At 39.5% G+C, this 18,764-nt stretch overlaps 1 protein-coding gene and 1 non-coding gene across 6 annotated transcripts in view; one reads left to right on the top strand and one right to left on the bottom strand.

Moving 5' to 3' along the window:
* Window positions 1-18,764, bottom strand: part of Ogdh (oxoglutarate dehydrogenase) — a 78,775-nt gene that overhangs the window by 58,920 nt on the left and 1,091 nt on the right. For all 5 annotated transcript variants that reach the window (XM_047561675.1, XM_047561678.1, XM_047561679.1 and 2 more), the window contains exon 2: window positions 6,684-6,932. In XM_047561675.1, coding sequence (XP_047417631.1) covers window positions 6,684-6,905 — 222 coding nt within the window. In that variant the 5' untranslated portion in view covers window positions 6,906-6,932. The remainder of the gene's footprint in view (window positions 1-6,683; window positions 6,933-18,764) is intronic.
* Trnav-uac (transfer RNA valine (anticodon UAC)) lies at window positions 9,659-9,732 on the top strand. The gene has a single exon. It is a non-coding gene; the product is annotated as a tRNA-Val (tRNA).

Genomic DNA, 18,764 nt, shown 5'->3' with positions numbered 1-18,764 from the left:
CAGAACCACAGTAGTCACCTGGGGTCATCTGACTGGGGATCACCTGAGCAAGTATCAACCTTCTCTTATCCTCCACTACAATGATTCAGCAGCCCTTTGAAGGGAAGCCTTAGTCCAGCTCCACAAAGCAGCTGCTTCAGAGTTTCAAGTACAATGCCACGGTCTTCCAATCACAACATCTCACCTCACAGCCAAAGCATAGATGCACAGCACTAGTCAAGAGTTCCAAGGGCCCTAAGATCTCCCTCAAGACAGCCTAGGGTGGAGAAGGGAGGCAGAGAACAGGGAATCTAGAAGCTAAACAAGGTGTCTTTACAACGTGATGACTTCATTCTTCTAAAGCACTGGCACTGGCTTTTTGTTTTGTTTTGTTTGAGGTGTTGGGGATTAAACCGAGAGATGCTCTACCACTTGAGCTTCATCCTCAACCCTCTTTATGTTTTGAGGCAGTGGTGTTACAAAGTTGCCCAAGCTGGCCTTGAACTTGTAGTCCCCCTGACTCAGCCTCCCTAGTCACAGGGATTACAGGCATTTGCCCCTGTGCCCCATGGCAGGCTCTTTTAGAAACCTCTCCTCACTGCCATCCTGAGCAGAGGCAGAGCTGCTTTCCCTCCCACACTGCACATCAATGGTGCACAGTCACCACTCAACGCAGGCCTCAAACAAAAATGTCAAATGCTGCAAAGTGCTATACTAGAAAGGTAGATGTACTGCTTCATGCTGTTGCTTTCGAAGTGTTTAATTTATCTCACTAATTTGAACCATAAATGTAAACCCATCAAGAGTAAAATATTGTGCTAAAGTTGGGGCTGGTTTAGTTGGTTCAACACAAAAAGTCACAATTGCTGAGCCTGCTCCTGACACAGGAAAATGAATATCATCAAGAAGCAACTCCAGAGACTAGAAGTATAGCTCAGTGGCAGAGCACCTGACTAGAACATGTTAGGCACTGGGTTGGATCCTCAGCACCACATAAAAACAAAATAAAGATATTGTACCCATCTACAACTAAAAAAATATTTTTTAAAAAAAGCAACTTCAAATTCTTAAATATTTAAATTCCATTTAAGTTGACCATGGATTTTATTTTTAAAAAAAATAAATCAGCTATAGGGCTGGGGATATAGCTCAGTTGGTAGAGTGCTTGCCTTGCAAGCACAAGGCCCTGGGTTCAATCCCCAGCACCACATAAATAAATAAATAAATAAATAAATAAATAAATAAATAAGTAAATAAATAAATAAATCAGCTATTAAAAAGATTAAAATATACAAAATTGAACTGGGGATGTAGCTCAGTGTTAGAGCAGGTGCTCATGCATTTAATCCCTAACATCACCAAAAGAAAAAAAAAAAAAAAAAAAAAAAAAACTTTCCAAAATGTATTCCAAGCACTACACTGTCTGTAACAAAAATGCCTTCTGAATTTCTACCAAAAATAAATCACTGAAGTAGCACCAAAGTGTTCCACAGATTTCTCAACACAGCTGCTCCTTGTCATGTTGAGCAAATCAAAGTCACCACTGTGCACCAGGGGCAAAGTCATTGTGAGGGTAACTTGGAGCAAGGACCCTGCCATGGGAGAAGCCCCAGATCAGCACAGAAAAGGGTATACCAGGCTCCTATTTTAAGTGTAGCCAAGTCAGTTTTACTACTACAGAGTGAAAAGACCCATATCACTCCATGATGGGGACAGTGGGGTGTGTGTGTGTGTGTGTGTGTGTGTTTCAGTTGATTCATTCACAGAATATAGGATTATGTTTCATGAGCATAGGAGGAAGAGCTGACGTGAGACTGACAGCCCTGCCTGCCGCTATGACCTGAATACACACACAGCCCCTCATCCATGCAGCAACCACATACGAACCAGAGTTCTTACCACACTTTAAGAGAGGACAAGCAAAAGGCACAAGAAAAAGCCAACAAAAAATGGGCATCAATTAACAAGAACCAGAAGGCAGGCCTTAAGAAGTGGGCAATGGTTCCCAACAAGAAGACACAGAACAGGGAAAGAGTTTTGCAGTTCAGGAAAAGCTATGGGAGAGCCAAACAATCAGGCACAGAAGGAAAGTGGAGCCAGTGGCTGAAATTCTCAAGGCAGGTGCTGGAGTATAGCAGAGAGGACAACTGCCCTAGCTCCTTCCACTCTCTCAGGACCAAACCTCAATCCTCCTTAGAAAGTTCAGAACCTGTTGACCAATGCACTGGGAATAACTAGATACCATAAAAAACCTGGGAGTAGGCCCCTGTCTCTACCAAACAAAATGAGACCAATATCCAGACCAATGGGAATTTAAGGTATCTGAACTGTTTATTTTAAACATTAACTGTTTCATTTTGACTTTTTTTTGGGGGGGGGAGCGGTTTGCAGTCTGGGAATCAAACTCAGGGGCTCACAAATACAAATGTTCTACCACTGAGCTATCCCTGAACACTTTCCATTTTTTATTTTCAGATAGGGTATCATTAAGTTGCCAAGACTGACCTCAAACTTATGATCCTCCTGCCTTAGCCTCCTGAGGTAGCTGGGATTATAGGCATGTACCACAATGCCTGGCAGTTTCAACTGTTTTTAAGATATGAACACAAAATGTCATCATTCTATGTGTCCTCAATATGCTGAGACCCTCAAAAAGGAGAACCTGATCTGCTGACAGCACAGGTCACCCCCAAAGGTTCTTAAGAGAGGGGTCAGTAAGAAGTGTAGATGCCAGCCTAGAACAGAGAAAACAGTCTTGGAGAGGACCAAATTCAGAATCAAAAGGAGGGGCAGGATGGTGGGTCAAGTGTAGAGGAAGACTCAGTCAGATAACCGCACACACTGTCTAGAGAGCAGAACAGGAGGAAGAAGGAATGTGCAGCTTTGTTTTGCTCTAATACTTTACCACAAATAAAATTCTTGCAAGTAAACATTTTCTTTTTTTATTTCTTCCTTCCTATTTCTTTTAGCAGTCTGGAGATCAAACCCAGGGCCTCAAGGATGCTAAGTAAACATCTACCACTAAACTACATCTCCATCCCTAAATATTTTTAAAATAAGTTTTCTTTAAAAATAAGAATGGGTTAGGGGAGTAGTTCAGTGGTAGAGCACTTCTCCAGCATGTATGAGGTCCTAGGTTTGATCCTAAGCACCAAATATTTTTTAATTTAAAATTAAATAAATAATAAAAATGGGGGTAGGGATAGAAGTCAGGAGTGGTGATACATGCCTGTTGTCAGCTTTTCAAGTGGCTGAGCTAGGAGGATGACTTGAGCCTAAGAGTTAGAGGCCAGCCTGGGGAACATAGGTGAGACTCCATTTTAAAACAAAATGTATACATATATGCATATATATAAGAAAATAAGGATATAACAACCAACTATAAAGTATAAAACCAAATGGAAAATGGCAGCTTTCAGTCAGGTATGGTGGCATACATCTGTAATCCCAACGACTCAAGAGGCTGAGGAGAGAGGATCACCTATTCAAAGCCAGTCTTGGCAATTTAGGGAGACCCTAGGCAATTTAGTGAGAACCTACCTTAAAATAAAAAAATAAAAAAAAAAATGGGTGGGGATGTAGCCAGTGGTTAAGCATTCCTAGATCCAATCTCTGGTACCAAAAAAAAAAAAAAAAAAAAAAAAAAAAACAAACAAGGGGTAGGGGCAGTTTTAAGACTACAATAATTTAAATACAGACCAAAGATGAAATTCAATTTGAGAATTATCCTATTAACTTTATTTGGTATGGTTATGAAAATACCTCACTGTCAGTCAGTTAAAGTGATATATTCATGCCAAAAATGACACAGGTCTGGGATTGGCCTTAACATGCTCCAGTGGGCCAGACACAGTGACACACCCTATAATCCCAGCTACTCAGGAAGCTGAGGCAGGAGGATTCCAAGTTCGAGGCCAGCCTCAGCAACTAGTGAGACCCAGTCTCAAAACAAAACAAAACAAAACAAAACAAAACAAAAAAAGGGGGCTGGGGATGTAGTTCAGTAGCAAAGTGCCCCAACCCAGGATTCAATCCCCACTATTACAAAACAAACAAAAACTCTAGTGGGACCCCCACCCAAAACAAACCAAACAACAAAAAGAAAGTGGGTCAGGGACTAGGTTTTAACAGACCAGCACAGAGTGCAGCTACTAAAGTTGGAAGATGGGTCTCCTCAGGAGCTTCTCTTTGTACTCCTCTCTATTACCTATGATAGACATTGTGATATGAAGCTCAAAAATTAGTAATAAGAAAGCATGCAGGGCAGAAGGAGGAGCCACTGAAATTGCTCTGCTTTTACTGGATGTGAAATGTTCAATCCCAGCATGAGCTCTCTGAAAATGTATATGGAATCTGGCCTCTGGACTTTTCTGAAGTGGAGGTGGGACAGATGATTTAAATCTTATAGCGCTTCTAATTTTATTATCTTTACCTAAGCTACATGTTCTAAAATGGCACAAATTGGGCTGGGGAGATAGCTCAGCTGGTAGAGTGCTTGCCTCGCAAACACAAGGCCCTGAGTTCGATTCCCAGTACCACAAAAAATAAAAAAATAAAAAAAATAAAATGACACAAATTAAGCACTCTTGATAAACTGAAGCATTTCTAGGCTGTGAATCTTAACCTTCTATGGGTCACAGATGCTTTTCAAAATATGACAGAAATTATGGACCATCTCGCTTGAAAAATACGCACATACCATATATGGGTTTAATTCAACTTGAAGAGGATCCACCTTGCTGTCTTGCAAAGTAGAGGAGAAATGAAATCCCACCATATCACAACCAGTATCTCTGGAGGGTGGATCCCCTGAATCAGCCCTCCTTCCACTCCCAGGCTAAGAAGCGCAGAGCACACACCTGATTCTGAAAGAGTTCCTCAGAGACTCCTGGTAATAGACATAGTCATAAAATCTGCGAAGGACCTTCAACCTGTGCGCACACACCTCTGATTAAAGAACAAAGTCCTTTATACACACCACCCCTACAGTGGACCTCTCCTGAATGTGATCCTTTCCCGAGCAGCTATATCTGTGGGGGCCCCTTGGCTCAAGTTAGTGGAAACTGGGTACTCTTACCCTACCTCAGGGACACAGCAGGTTCCCTTACTCTCCAACCATCACATTCTGCTTTCTCTAATACCATGTGATAAAAAGAATTTTCAAGGAGAATGAGAGTTACTTACACGTCCAAGGAACACAGAGTCACCATGCCCCCACAAAAACCCTGTTCAAAAGCTACACTAGCATCAGTTCCATGTGGGGAACACTATGGCCACTGCTACTGCATGTCCTCCCACCCAGAGGCCATTCAGGAATGGGCATCAGGAGCCCATAGCCAGGTGCTCCTTACCTCCCACATTCAAGGTGCTGTTATTCAGGAGCTGCTGTCTCTAAATTCGAACAAAACTTATAATGAGTTGGTTGGTCACAAAAAGGTTGTTTAAGAAAAGGCAAAGGTTATGTATGAGAAAAGACTGGCACAAGATGATAGTCTTTGACTGAAATATCTGGGCTATGTTATGCCAAATATAATCTGTACCTGCTATCATCAGGAACCTCCAGGGTTCAACATAACTAAAGCAGAGGCACTTTCACAGGGCACTTCTTTCTGGGGAAAGGGCTGAGCAAGCGGTCCTGCTGCCAAACAGGGCCTGGTGGCTCCAGCTATTTCCAGTTCATTCTTCAAAGTCACTAACTCCTGAAGGTGAAACATATGCAAATGCCAATGGGCACTTACTATTGGTAAGATAACCTCAAGACTCCAGAGTGAGATAAAGGCCCAATTCACAATGTGAAACAATACTGGCTGACCATGCCCTCCATGCAGATGCTGAACACCCTAACCCTCGTTTCCTCTACTCTTCCACAGACCAGACAGATGAGACACAGGTGAGGAACTATGGAATCTAACCTCCATTCACACTGCACTGTAACCCTTCCATCAAGTTGGCAGTTTTATTCAAAAACAAAGAGATGGCTACTGCCACCTATAAATATTCACTGGCCACAAACTGAATAAACAAACTGTTTCAGGTGTGATTTTTATCTGTAATCATGTAAAGAAAGGGATCTAAGAAGGAAGTGCCCAAATAAGTAACATAGAAATTAGAAAGAAACAGGAACACAATGATCTAAAAGGTCATTTATACAGAAATTGCAAAAAGCGACTTAAAGGCATGTCGTACATAAGTGTCTTCTTCAGTTATGATGGAGGAGCTTCCTGAGGTCCCATTCTTTCCCATGTACTTTCTTTCCTCAGAGGCTTCATCCTGAAGTAGCCATTGGGGAGATCCTGCAAGGTCACATGCACGCTTCGAGTCTTTATAGAATTCCTGTCTGTACGTAATTCCTCATGTCCTCACAGGGCTTCAGGCATGCTTCCTCTTGTCCTTGTAGGGCCATATGTGTGCTTCTTCACATCCTGGCAGGACTACACATATGCATCCTTTTACCCTCACAGGGCCATACGTGTGCTTCTTCATGTGCTAGCTGGATTGATCCTTTTGTTTAGTACTGTACATCAAGCAAGGGAACTGATTCTGTTGAGGCCACACTGGTTTAATGCGGATGGTGTGGTGGTCAGTACCAGGCTCCAGTACCTGCCTGTCTGCCTGAAGACTGCTCAGGATGCACACACTTACCTGGGCATCCAGTCAGCACCACAACAACATACCAATATGGAAGACCACCCTGTAAACCTTACCTTATGTACACTTTTGGGATTCTCCAGCCAAGCACAGTACATCTCCTCCACATAGTTCGAACTAGTCCCACTCAGAAAGGGTTCAGCAGCGACAGGTGCAGAATAGCACCGAATGTGTTGAAACGTCCTAATTGCTGCTGGTTTGTTTTGTGAAAATGTCTTAACAGTCTGAGAAGCCGTCAATGGCCTCAACTTAGCAGCACAAGTCCTTAAATGAAACATTTTTGTCCTGAAATCTTTCCCAATTACCTGTAGGAAAAAAGCAAGAAAGGAAAGTTTTAAAACAGCATCGTAAAAGATAAGGCTACAAAAGCAAACAAACAAAAACCCCTACCCTACTTTGGAGAAAGATCCTGATCTGTAAATGCATTTGCAATAGCACTCTGCCTAATCAATGCCTGAGTCTACCAGAGAGCTAGACAGAGCAAGACTATGTCAAACTGACACACATGCTTGCAATGTCTACTAGGATGCCAACGGAGGTGGGTGCACAGCTGCAGACATTATCATCTGCATTTAAAAAGTTCAAAACTAGTTTGAGGGGTTTGACAAACATGAGTTTTCTCTATGTTTATATATTATATAAAACAATTGCAAAAAAAGCAAGAAGGGTGTGGCAGTGTACACCTGTAAATCTAGCAGCTTGGGAGGCTGAGGCCAGAGGATCACCAAGTTCAAAGTCAGTCTCAGCAACTTCAGGAGGCCTTATCTTGATAAAATAAAAAATAAAAAGGGCTTGGGGGATGTGGTTCAGTGGTTAGATGTCCCTGGGTTCAATCCCTGCTACAAAAAAAAAAAAAAAGGCAACAAGGATTCCTTAATTTAGTATTAGGATTAATTGCAGATGGGAAAGACACTTTTTAATCTATCAAGACATTATTGAATACTTGCTATGCTCACAGTACTCTGGAAAACTCATAGAAATTAGAAAAATATTGTGCTTATACTTGAGTACTCCCAAGAAATAAATACAAAAATGCCATAAAAAAAAGCCCTGAGAGGCTGTGGTTGTGACTTAGTGGTAGAGCACTTGCCTAGCATGTGTGAGGAACTAGATTCAACTCTTAGCACCACATATAAATAAATGAATAAAATAAAGGCCTATCAACATCAAAAAAACACTAAAAAAAAAAAAAAAAAAGAAAAGAAAGCCTTGAGTGCTTGAGTGGTACAGAACATGCCAAGAGAACCCTCTGAGAGGTGGGCTCCTTCCAGGTAGAAGTGTCTCAGACAGGAAGGATGTGAACCAGAAGGAAGGAAGAAGAGGTACTGCCCGTGGAAGGACTCAGGGCTTGCAGGCAGAAAGACAAGTAAAAAAGTGGAAAGAGACTGAGAGAAAAGCCAGATCTGTGGTGCTAGGAAAGAAGAATGAGGAAAAACAAGACTGTGATAGCACTTAGCCTGTCAAAAAACCGGGGCATCCTGTCTAAGCAAACGAGCACAACAGCTCTGCAAAGACTGAAATCATACAGCAATTAAGTAATCTGTGCATAAATGCACACTCTCTCTAAAAGGTTCTGCCTTACAGATAGGCCAAGTGTCTGTTCCCTTCTGTCTTGCCAGGGTCATGGGACTACCAGAAGTAGAACCAGGATCCCGAGCCAACCCTCTTAACAGTAAAATCCTCTTCTGCTCTACAATGACCTGCCAGACTCATCAATCTCTTATATCAGCTGGACTAGAAAGAGGGAGAAGCTGAGTCAAAGGGGAAGGGAGGTCTGAATTAGGAAGAAAGGAGCAGAGAGGAAGTAGAGATTTAGATTCATCTACTGATTTGCATGATCTAATTTATAATTCTCTATCAAAATAGTCATTTTATAAAAGTAGTTAAATGTCCACCAGAACTTGAAAGAGTTTAGAGAGGTTACACTGTTCCCAGAGGGTCTCAAAAACCTCTTCCAGTCACTCCTAGAAATATTGCTGCCTTTAGCCAGTGACTCTCTTCCAGAAGAGGAGGAGGATGAAGACTGCTTCTCTTCCTCTGAGTTCTAGCTGTCAATAAGCAACCAGTTCAGGCAAAAGGGCATCTGGAGAGCTTTGGCCTCAGGGTCAAAAGGCTGAACCATCAATGTACAAAGAGGAAAGTTCCATGAAGACACTGCCAAAGAGGGCTGGGAAGCAGGGGTGTGTGTGTTTGGGGGGGGGGGTGGTCCTACTGGCCTCAATGCTTGCTTGTTTGCTTAGAATCTGCCCCAAAGCAGATGCCCTAGCAGTAAAGTTGAAATTACATACCATGTCCAGGGTTTGGGGTGTAGTTCAGTGGTACAGCATGCACTTAGCATACTCATGGCTCTGGGTTTGATCCCCAGCATCAAAACAATAACAAATATACCCCATACCCCATTTCACATGTACCTGATGTAATTCAAGTTCTGAAGCATGTTATAAAATGCATGGAAATAAATGTTACCCCCAAAATTGTATTCTTTATTAGAGCCTTCCTCCTGGCCCAGATACGCTCAGACTATGCATAGAGACAATGATGATTGATATCACATGTTCTTCTCTGGTTGCTCCGGTGTTGAGAAAAGAAAGGTCAGTGGGGGTGGGAAGGACGGTGGAATGAGACAGACATTATTACCCTATGTACATGTATGACTGCATGACCGATGTCACTCTGCATCGTGTACAGCCAGAGGAATGAGGTTGTACTCCATTTGTGTGCAATGTGTCACAAAATGCATTCTGCTGTCATATACAACTAATTAGAACAAATTAAAAGATTTATACAAAAAAGGTCAGTAAAAGTGAAAACAGAACAGATTGTGTAAAAACAAACTAAACAAGCAAATGAAATTTGCTCCTCATGAATTAATGGTGGATAAGCAATATATTTCTGGCTGTAACTACAGTATGCAACTTTTAATTCCTGCATTTTCCTTCACTTTAGAAGTCAGAAGTTTTAAGTTAATTCAGTAGTTCTTCTTACTTCAATTATACTCTAATTTTTCCCTCTAATAAATTTAAGGCAGGGCTGGGGAGATAGCTCAGTTGGTAGAGTGCTTGCCTTACAAGCACAAGGCCCTGGGTTCGATCCCCAGCACCGCAAAAAAACAAAACAAAAACAAATAAATTTAAGGCAAAGAGCACTACTAATTTTAGCAGCAAAAATACCACTGTTGCTGCTTTTGATGCTAATTTTTTAATTACTCAGATGCAGAAGAAAACACTCATTCTTCTAACATCCTTATTATCTAGGCAGCAAGAGACATCCAACTGCCTCTGAGGCAGGTTTTTTCCCCTAGAATACAGCTGTAATAGTCCAATGAACAGGCACTGAATTGACAAGCATAAAATGTGAATTTCATCTCTTCTTCCCAAACTATCTTTTTAACATGTAACTAAATCATGATGCACAGCTAGCTATCTGCAGCCATTGAGTCTGACAGTTTGGTGCTACCCAGCACAGTCAACAAGACAGCTACAGATCTTCAACTTCCCTTTCGATGACTCATCGGAAAGTTGCCCTTCAGCAGATGGCGCAATATCCCATCTCTATCCAGAAATGGCCAGAACAGCTGCTTGTTGTCTACACAGACAGACCCACAGAGCTGACACTAGACTGACTTACACTGACAATTCTGATAAACAGACTTTCACCTTTCTCTCTTATATAATGTGGTAAGAAGACATTAGCTACAAGAAGAAAGGAAACTACCAATCAACTTTAGGTTTTAAGTCACAATTTTAGCATTCTTTGAGTAATACTAGGTTCAACATTAAGGATAACACATCAGGGGTGGGAGATGTAGTTCAGTGGTAGAGCACCTGCTTAAAAAAACACTTCCATTTAAGAAGTGTACCAAGTCCATCCAATGGGAAAAAATATTTTTAATAAATGGTGCTGGGACACTGGAGTTCCAAGTGTAAAGGAATGACCCCTAACTCACATCACATACAAAATTAATTAAAAATGGATCTAGGTCCTAAGTGCAAGAGATAAAAGTGTAAGAAACTTGCAAGTTTTATAACTTTCAAGTTATGATGGAGTATATCTTCTAGTAAATCTTCTAGTAATAGATTAGTCATGACATCAAAAATACAAAGGAAAAAAATAGACTTTTTCAAAATAAATCTTTGTATTTCAAAAGACCCATTAAGAAAGAAAATACAGACTAAGAGAAAATATTTGAAAATCATTTATCATTTATCTGATATAGAACTTATACACAGAATATATTAGAAAAATAACCCAATCAAAAAAGAGGCAAAAGGATTGGAATTGCTATTTCTCCAGTGATATACAAATGACTAATAAGCACATGAAAAAATACTCATGCTTAACATCATGAATCATTAAAGAAAGGAAAATCAAAACCACAAGATACCACTTTACACTCACTAGACTGGATATAATTAAAAAGAAAATAACAAGTTTTGACAAGGATAAGAAATTGGAACCCTCCTACATTTCTGGCCAGAACTTGAAATGGTGCAATCACTTTGGAAAAGTCTGGCAGTTCCTCAAATGCGTAAACATAAAATTACCATATGACCCATCAATTCCATGCCCACAAGAAAACTGGTACACTATTTTATAAATAGCAACACTATTCATAAAAGCCAAAAGTACAATCTGAATATCCATTAACTGAGGAATGCATAATGTGGGATATCCACAAATGTAATATTGTGTAATAAAAACAAACGAGTTTTATGCATGGTACAATGTGGATGAACTCTGAAAAGATTACACTCAGTAAAAACCATATATTTTTACTCCATTTATATGAAATGTCCATAAGAGGCAAATCCACAGGGACAGAAAGTGCTTAAATGGGCAGGAGAAAGAGATAAGAATGAGGATAGGCTCTTCTTGGATATGAGAGTATCTTTCCAGGGGAGATGAAAAGCTCTAAAACTAATCGTGTTCATGGTTGTACAACCATCTAATGTTCTAAAAAATATTCAACCACACAATTTTTTAAAATACCTTTATTTTGTTTAGTTTCTTTGTTTGTTTAATGTGGTGCTAGGGATCGAACCCAGTGCCTCATGAGTGCTAGGCAAGCGCTCTTCGACTGAGCCACAACCTCGACCTTATAATTTGTGTGTGTAGCCAGGCACCCAAATTATAAGGTGCACACCTGTAATCCCAGCAGCTTGGGAGACTAAGACAGAAGGATCACAAGTTCAAAGTCAGTCTCAGCAAATCACTGAACCCCTAAGCAACTTGATAAGACCCTGTCTCTAAGTAAAATAAACAAATAAATAGGGCTGGAGATGTGGCTCAGTGGTTAAGCACCCCTGGGTTCAATCCCCAGTACCAAACAAATTTTTTAATTAAAAAAATTTAAGTGGATAAATTGTATGGTACGTGGCTTATATCTCAATCAACTTGTTTTAAAGAATAATGTCTAAGAAAAAAAATCCAAGAGAACTTATCAATATCAATAAAGTCTACAAAATGATGCAAGCTATAATCTCTTGATTTCAAGATTTAAGAATAAATCTATACATTCAGAAAAAATAAGATGTAAAAAGAAAAAAGTAAAAATTAAAGGAAATTTTGTTTTTAAGTGTTAAATGCCTTATCTTTAAGAAATTATATACTTAAATGTAATTTTGTTTGAAGTATGAAGCCCTCCAGATCTGTGTCTAGAATTTCCCCTATACCGAATGGCCACCTCTAAGTCCCTGCTACAGAATAGGGGAATAAGAAAAATATGTTGATGCCTATCAATATAACACTGACTAGGCAGAGGGATAATTGGAAAAGCAATGTCTATCAAAAACAGCTTGGGCAGTGTCTTACCATCTGAGTCTTTGAGAGGAAAAAAGTATGCAAGCTTACCACCTATGTGTACTGGCTGGCAACCATTTTAAAGATAAATTTGAAAACATTCCATTTTCTTTTTTGTTTCAGATTCATTCTTATTATGATTCAAGAACAAAATGTCTGCTTCATACCTGTGGCTGTTATTCCATGCTTGCAATTACTATAGTTTGAGCAGAGATACAAAGAATATTATGTGTACAGTCAGAGTATAACTATCAATTCTCCCTTACAGAGCAAGAATCTCAAGGAATTTAACATCTTCTGCTAGTAACACCTCTTATTAAAGATAAGTGGGGGGATAGGGAGATAGTAAGGATTACTTTTTAATGGCAAAAGTGTGACACCAATTCAGTGTGTGAGCCACATGGCCTGGATGCTCAGTGTCTTCAGTCATCAAGTAGAGACAGCAATTACTTTAATCTTATAACTCATACTGTGTGTGTGTATATGTGTGAAACTAGAACACAAACATGAAAACACTTTGCAAGCTTCAACAGATTTCTGTGACTAAAGAATTATAAATTTCTAAGAAAAAAAGGCCCAATCAGTGATATAAAAAGTTAAAAGTTCTAAGATACCTAACTATCAGTTAATCTGGTGTACCAATTACTCTAATTTCTGAAACATTCATAGTCTATCTCCATCGTTCAGCACAGAAGCCTACCTCGATCACCAAATCACATTCCTTTATCACAGGAAGACCTCCAAAGTCAATCCCCTGAGTGAGTTTCAGTACCTGGGTATGGTCTATGGTCCTGCAGCATTAGTGGTGCCAAGGGATGCAGGAGTCTGAAAAGGTTGATTTGTGAGGAGGGAGGTATAGAGGTAATTTTTAAAGGTGCTGAAAGAGTACAAATTTTTAAATCTTTGGGTAAAGTAAGATAATTTGTCAACCTTTTATTAAAGCATATACAAGACAGTTGCTTCCTGATAAATACAGCTAAAGACATGAGTGAGATATTACATTTAAAACAAAACAAGACTCTAGAAGGTGGACAGAAGGAAACAGATTGGTTAAGGACTGTAGGACCCTAGAGGAGGACCGAGCAGTGAGTTCCCAGTTTTCTTTTTATTTCATGTCCCACACTGAGTACTAGAGAAGACTGCGATCCAGAAATGCCAACAGGTGAAGAAACGGCCACAACAAAAGCCTGTTCTCTCTAGCCAAAGTACCAGGAAAGGGATAGCAAGGTGGAAAATTTAACTGCTCCAACACCAGAGAAAACACTGGAGCCCCACCTGCACCCACTCAGGTGATGTCAAGTAGAAACCAGAGACTTTCATCCCCATCCCTGCACCCACAATATTATCAGTGAAGCCTGGATTCCAACCCTGCCCAGGAGTAATGAGACCACACCCAGCCCTCCCAGGCAGGTGGGTATCAGTGGGGGACTTTCATCCAGGGCAGTAACAAGGAGTGCCTGCTCACAGATATTCCTATAAAGCAAAAATGAGGCACCACTCCTGCCCCACAGCAGAGGATTCTGTTCTCTGCTGGGAGATTTAAATAAGATTGAGAATCAAAACTTGACTCTCTAAATGTCCCAGCAGCAATCAAAGATCTAAGCTTACATCAAGAACCAGAACAAGGGGTTGAGGCTGTAGCTGTAGCTCAGTTGTAGAGCATTTGCCTAGCATGTGCAAGGAACTGGGTTCAATCCTCAGCATCGCGTATGAATAAATTAAAAATTAAAGGTCCATCAACAACTAAAAAATAAATAAATAAAGAACCAGAACAATCTCAACTTAAAGAAATGACCAGCTACAGACACCAACCCCAAGATGACTAAGCTGTTAGAATCATATGGCAAAGATTTTCAATGAGCCACTACCAAAGTGCTTCCATGAGCAACTATGTACATGCTTGAAACAAAGGGAAAATAGTTTCAGCAAAGAGAGAGAGGACATAAAGAACAAAATGGAAATTCACAACTTAAAAAAACAGAATTAACGAAAATAAAAATACTTGATGGATGGGTTAAACAGCAAAATGGAGAGGACAGATCAGTGAAAAGAGTGGAAAAATATGAACAAGGTCTCAGAAAACGTGGGACTAAAACAGAACGTCTAATATTTGCATCATCAGAGTCTCAGAAGAGAAGCTAAAAAAGTATTCAAAGAAATAATGGCTAAAATTTCCCCAAATTTGGCAAAAGGCACATATTTAAGAGTTTTAAGAAGCAGACTCCAAAAAGAATAAAAACAAAACAAAAAAACAAAAAACAAAAAAAAACACTAAGACACATATAACCAAATTTGAAAACTCAAAGAAAAATCTTGTAGGAATTAAGAAAAAGAATGCATTATATACCAGAAAATAAAAAGTAAAAACCTTGAATGACTATAATTCTCATTAGAAACTATGGAGGCCAAGAGGAACTAACACAGTAATTTTTTTTCTTTGTACTAGGGATTGAACCCAGAGATGCTTTACTACTGAGCCATATCCCCAGCCCTTTTTATTTTGAGACAGTCTCGTTAAATTGCTTAGGCTAGCCTGGAACTTGTGATCCTCCTGCCTCAGGCCCTTAAGTCATGGGATGACAGGCAAGCACCACCACACCCAGCTTGACACAGTATTTTTCAAGGGCCAAAGGAAAAGAACTGTCAACCTGAAATTATGTACCCATCAAAATATCCTTCATCAATGAAAAAGGAATCAAGACATTCTTAGATGAAGAAAAACTTAAAATTTGTCATCAACAGACTTACTCTAAATGAATGGCTGAAGTGAGCTCTAAACAGAAAGGAATTCATAAAAGAATCTTCAGTCTTGGCAACTTGGTGAGACCCTTTCTCAAAATAAATAAACAAACAAACAAATAAAACGGGTTGTGATAAGGAACAGCTCAGTTCAATTCCCAGTACCACACACAAGCAAACATGCACATACACAAAAAAGAACCACGTTGGAACACTGATGAAGGGAGAAAGAACAGTGAAAAGAACAAATACATGGATAACTATATTATCCTTGAGTTTCCTAAGCTGTTTGATAGTTGAAGCAAAATTTATGACACCAGGTACAGTGGCACACACTTGATCTCAGTAACCCGGGAAGCATGAGGATCAAAAGTTCAAGGCTACCCTGTCTCAAAATTTAAAAAAAAAAAAAAAGGCTAAGAATGTAGCTCAGTGGTAGAGCACCGCTGGGTTCAACCCCAAAGACCACACACACTCTCACACACACACACACACACACACACAAAGGGACTGAGGATATAGCTCAGTAGTGGTCACATGCATCCCTGGATTCAAACTCCAGTACCAACCAAACAAAAACAAAGATAATCAAGAACTTCTGCTCTGCAAAATGCCCTGTTAAGGTGAAAATACAAGCTACATACAGAGTAGGAGAAAATATCATCTATAAACCATTTATCCATTATATAGTCTAGTATCTAGACTATAAGGAATTCTCGAAACTTAACAGTTAAAAAAAAATCTGGGCTGGGGTTGTGGCTCAGTGGTAGAGTGCTTGCCTGGCAAGCGTGAGGCACTTGGTTCGATCCACATAAAAATGAATAAAGGTATTATGTTAAAAAACCCAAAAAACAAAAAAAATCTTATTTACAGATCTAAGTCATAAAAAGAGAATGAAATTATGGCATTTGCAGTAAATAGAAGGAACTGGAGAACATCATACTAAGTGAAATAAGCTAGATTCAGAAAAATCAAGGGTCAAATGTTTTCTCTCATATGCAAAAGCTAGAGCAAAGTAAGGGAAAAAAGAAAGGGAGGAGAGGTGGTCAGATCTCATAAGGCTGGAGGGAATATTAGTTGGAGTAGAAAAAGGACATTTAGTGGGAGAGGAAGGACAGGAAAGGGGAGGAAATGCAAAATGAATGTGACAAAATTACTCTATGTGCATGTACAAATACACCACAGTGAATTCAACCTTTATGTATATCTTTAAAGCACCAATTAAAATTAAATAAATGAATAAATAGAAGGAAGACCGTAGAATAAAGGTGGGGAAATAGGAGGAGAGCTCGAAGGAAGAGAGGGAACTGAAATGGAGCAAATTAAATTCTATACATGTATGATTATATCAAAATTAACCCAACTATTACATACAACTATAATGCAACTCATAAAAGCATTTTAAAAATTGAAAAAAAATTCCAATCACAAAACGGGCAAAAGATAAAAGAAGACAGTCATTTCAACCAAGGATATACAGATGGACAAATAAACACCTGAAAAGATGTTCAATATCATTAGCCATCAGGGAAACACAAATTAAAACCAAAATGAGACATTACTACACATATATTAGAATGGCTAAAATAAAAAATAGTAATATCACCAAATGTTGGCAAGGTTGTGAAAAAATGGACTGGATTATACATACATGCCTGCCAGAAATAGAAAATGGCGCCAGAGTGGCACACACCTATAATCCCAGGTACCTGGGAAGCTGAGGCAAAGAGATTGCAAATTTCAGGCCAGTCTCAGCAATTTAGGGAGACTTTGTCTCAAAATAAAAATAAAAAGGGGTGGGGATATAGCTCAATGGTAGGGCACCCCTGGGTTCAATTCCAGAAAGGAAAAGAAAAAAGGAAAGGAAAGATAAAAGAAGGAAGGTAGGTACAACCACTCTGAAAAAATTTAACTGTTTCTTTGAAAACTAAGCAGGCACTAAGATCTAGTGATTGCAACCAGGGACTTTAATCTCAGAAAAATGCCAACTTACATTCACAAATGTCTGTACATGAAGGTTTACAGTGGATTTATTTGTACTAGTTAAGGAATGGAAACAGCCCATAGGTCCTTCAATAGCTAAACCAACTGCAGTATAACTACAGCTTGGATGCCAGAAAAAGGAAGTTACCAATAACACAATCATGTGGATGAAACTCCAGGGAACTATGCTGAGAGAAAAAAGAATCCCAAAAGGCTTTATTAGTCCCTTTATTTGGCATTCTTGATACACCAAAATTAGAGAAATGGTAAACTAGTTACCAGGAGTTGAAGGCAGCAGAAAAGTAGAAGTGACTATAAAAAGGGAACAGGGTGAATCTTTGTATGTTCTGTATCTTGAATTTCATTAATGTCAAATCAGCTTAAAATATTTTTTATATTCTGCAAAATATTACCACTGGAGAAAAGTGGGAAAAGGAACACAAGCTCTCTGCACTATATGTTATGACTGTGTACGATGTATTTGTATGTATAATTTCTTAAAATTTCACAGTACTCAAATTTTTCAATAATTGGTTCAATTATCTCAAAACTAAAAATGGTACTGTAAAATGGTACTCAAAGGAGCCACTGTTGACTGATCCCACCCCTCAGTGCCCTAACAAGGGCACATAATAGACATATAAACATGGTAAACATATGGCATTTAATAAATTGTGCATTCAAATTTACAGCCAACGAAAATTAATATGAGTATGAATTTCTGAGACTCAAGTTAGTCTTTAAAAACAACCGAAGGTCAGGAGTGGTGGCACATGCCTGTAACCCCAGCGACTTGGGAGGCTAAGGCAGGAGGATTCAAGTTTGAGGCCAGCCTCGTGAACTCCAAGGAGACCCTGTGTCAAAACGGTTTAAAAGGGGGCTTGGGTTGTAGTTCGGGGGTAGAGTGCTTGCCTAGCATGTGTGAGGCACTGAGTTTGATTCTCAGCACTGCATATAAATAAACAAAGGTACTGTATCCATCTACAACTAAACATAAATTTTTAAGACAAAAATAACTGAATTGTTGCAGTGATTGCATAACTGAATTTACTACAAACTACTGAACTGTACGCTTTAAATGGGTAAAATGTATTAAATGTAAATTACATCTCAAATAAATACCTCAGTAAAGCTGTTATTTAAGGGGGAGGGGGAATGTTAAAAGTACTATCAAAAAAATAACGAGGATACTCTGATCTGTCCGAACTTCCCAAGATCCAGTCATGAACTAATTTGCAAAGCTACTATAGTGTTAACTATTTCCCTGTCAAGAGGGTTTACATAAGAAGCGGATTTGACTATTGCACCTGGTGTCACTCATCCTAATGCGCGCTCCTGAGAGCAAAGCAACTGGATCACGCTCCAAGTGCAGGACTTTAAGACCAGGCACAAGGAAACCCCTATAACTCTTCCCTCTGACTAGTGTCAAGGTAAAGGGGCCCACAGAGGTGGGGCGTGCCAAGATCATGAAACCAAGCAAAAACTTGAACAAACCCTTTACTTCATTTTTTTAATTAATGCGTTCATCATCAACTTCAAAGGTCATGCAGCCTAAGCAATATACTCCCATCATCTTTGCTATAGATAACACCTGACATATGGGTCACGACGCCTAC

The sequence above is a fragment of the Sciurus carolinensis genome, chromosome 8 (genome assembly GCF_902686445.1).
Source record: "Sciurus carolinensis chromosome 8, mSciCar1.2, whole genome shotgun sequence".
Lineage (NCBI taxonomy): Eukaryota > Metazoa > Chordata > Mammalia > Rodentia > Sciuridae > Sciurus > Sciurus carolinensis.
This window is presented reverse-complemented; position numbering and strand designations above follow the sequence as displayed.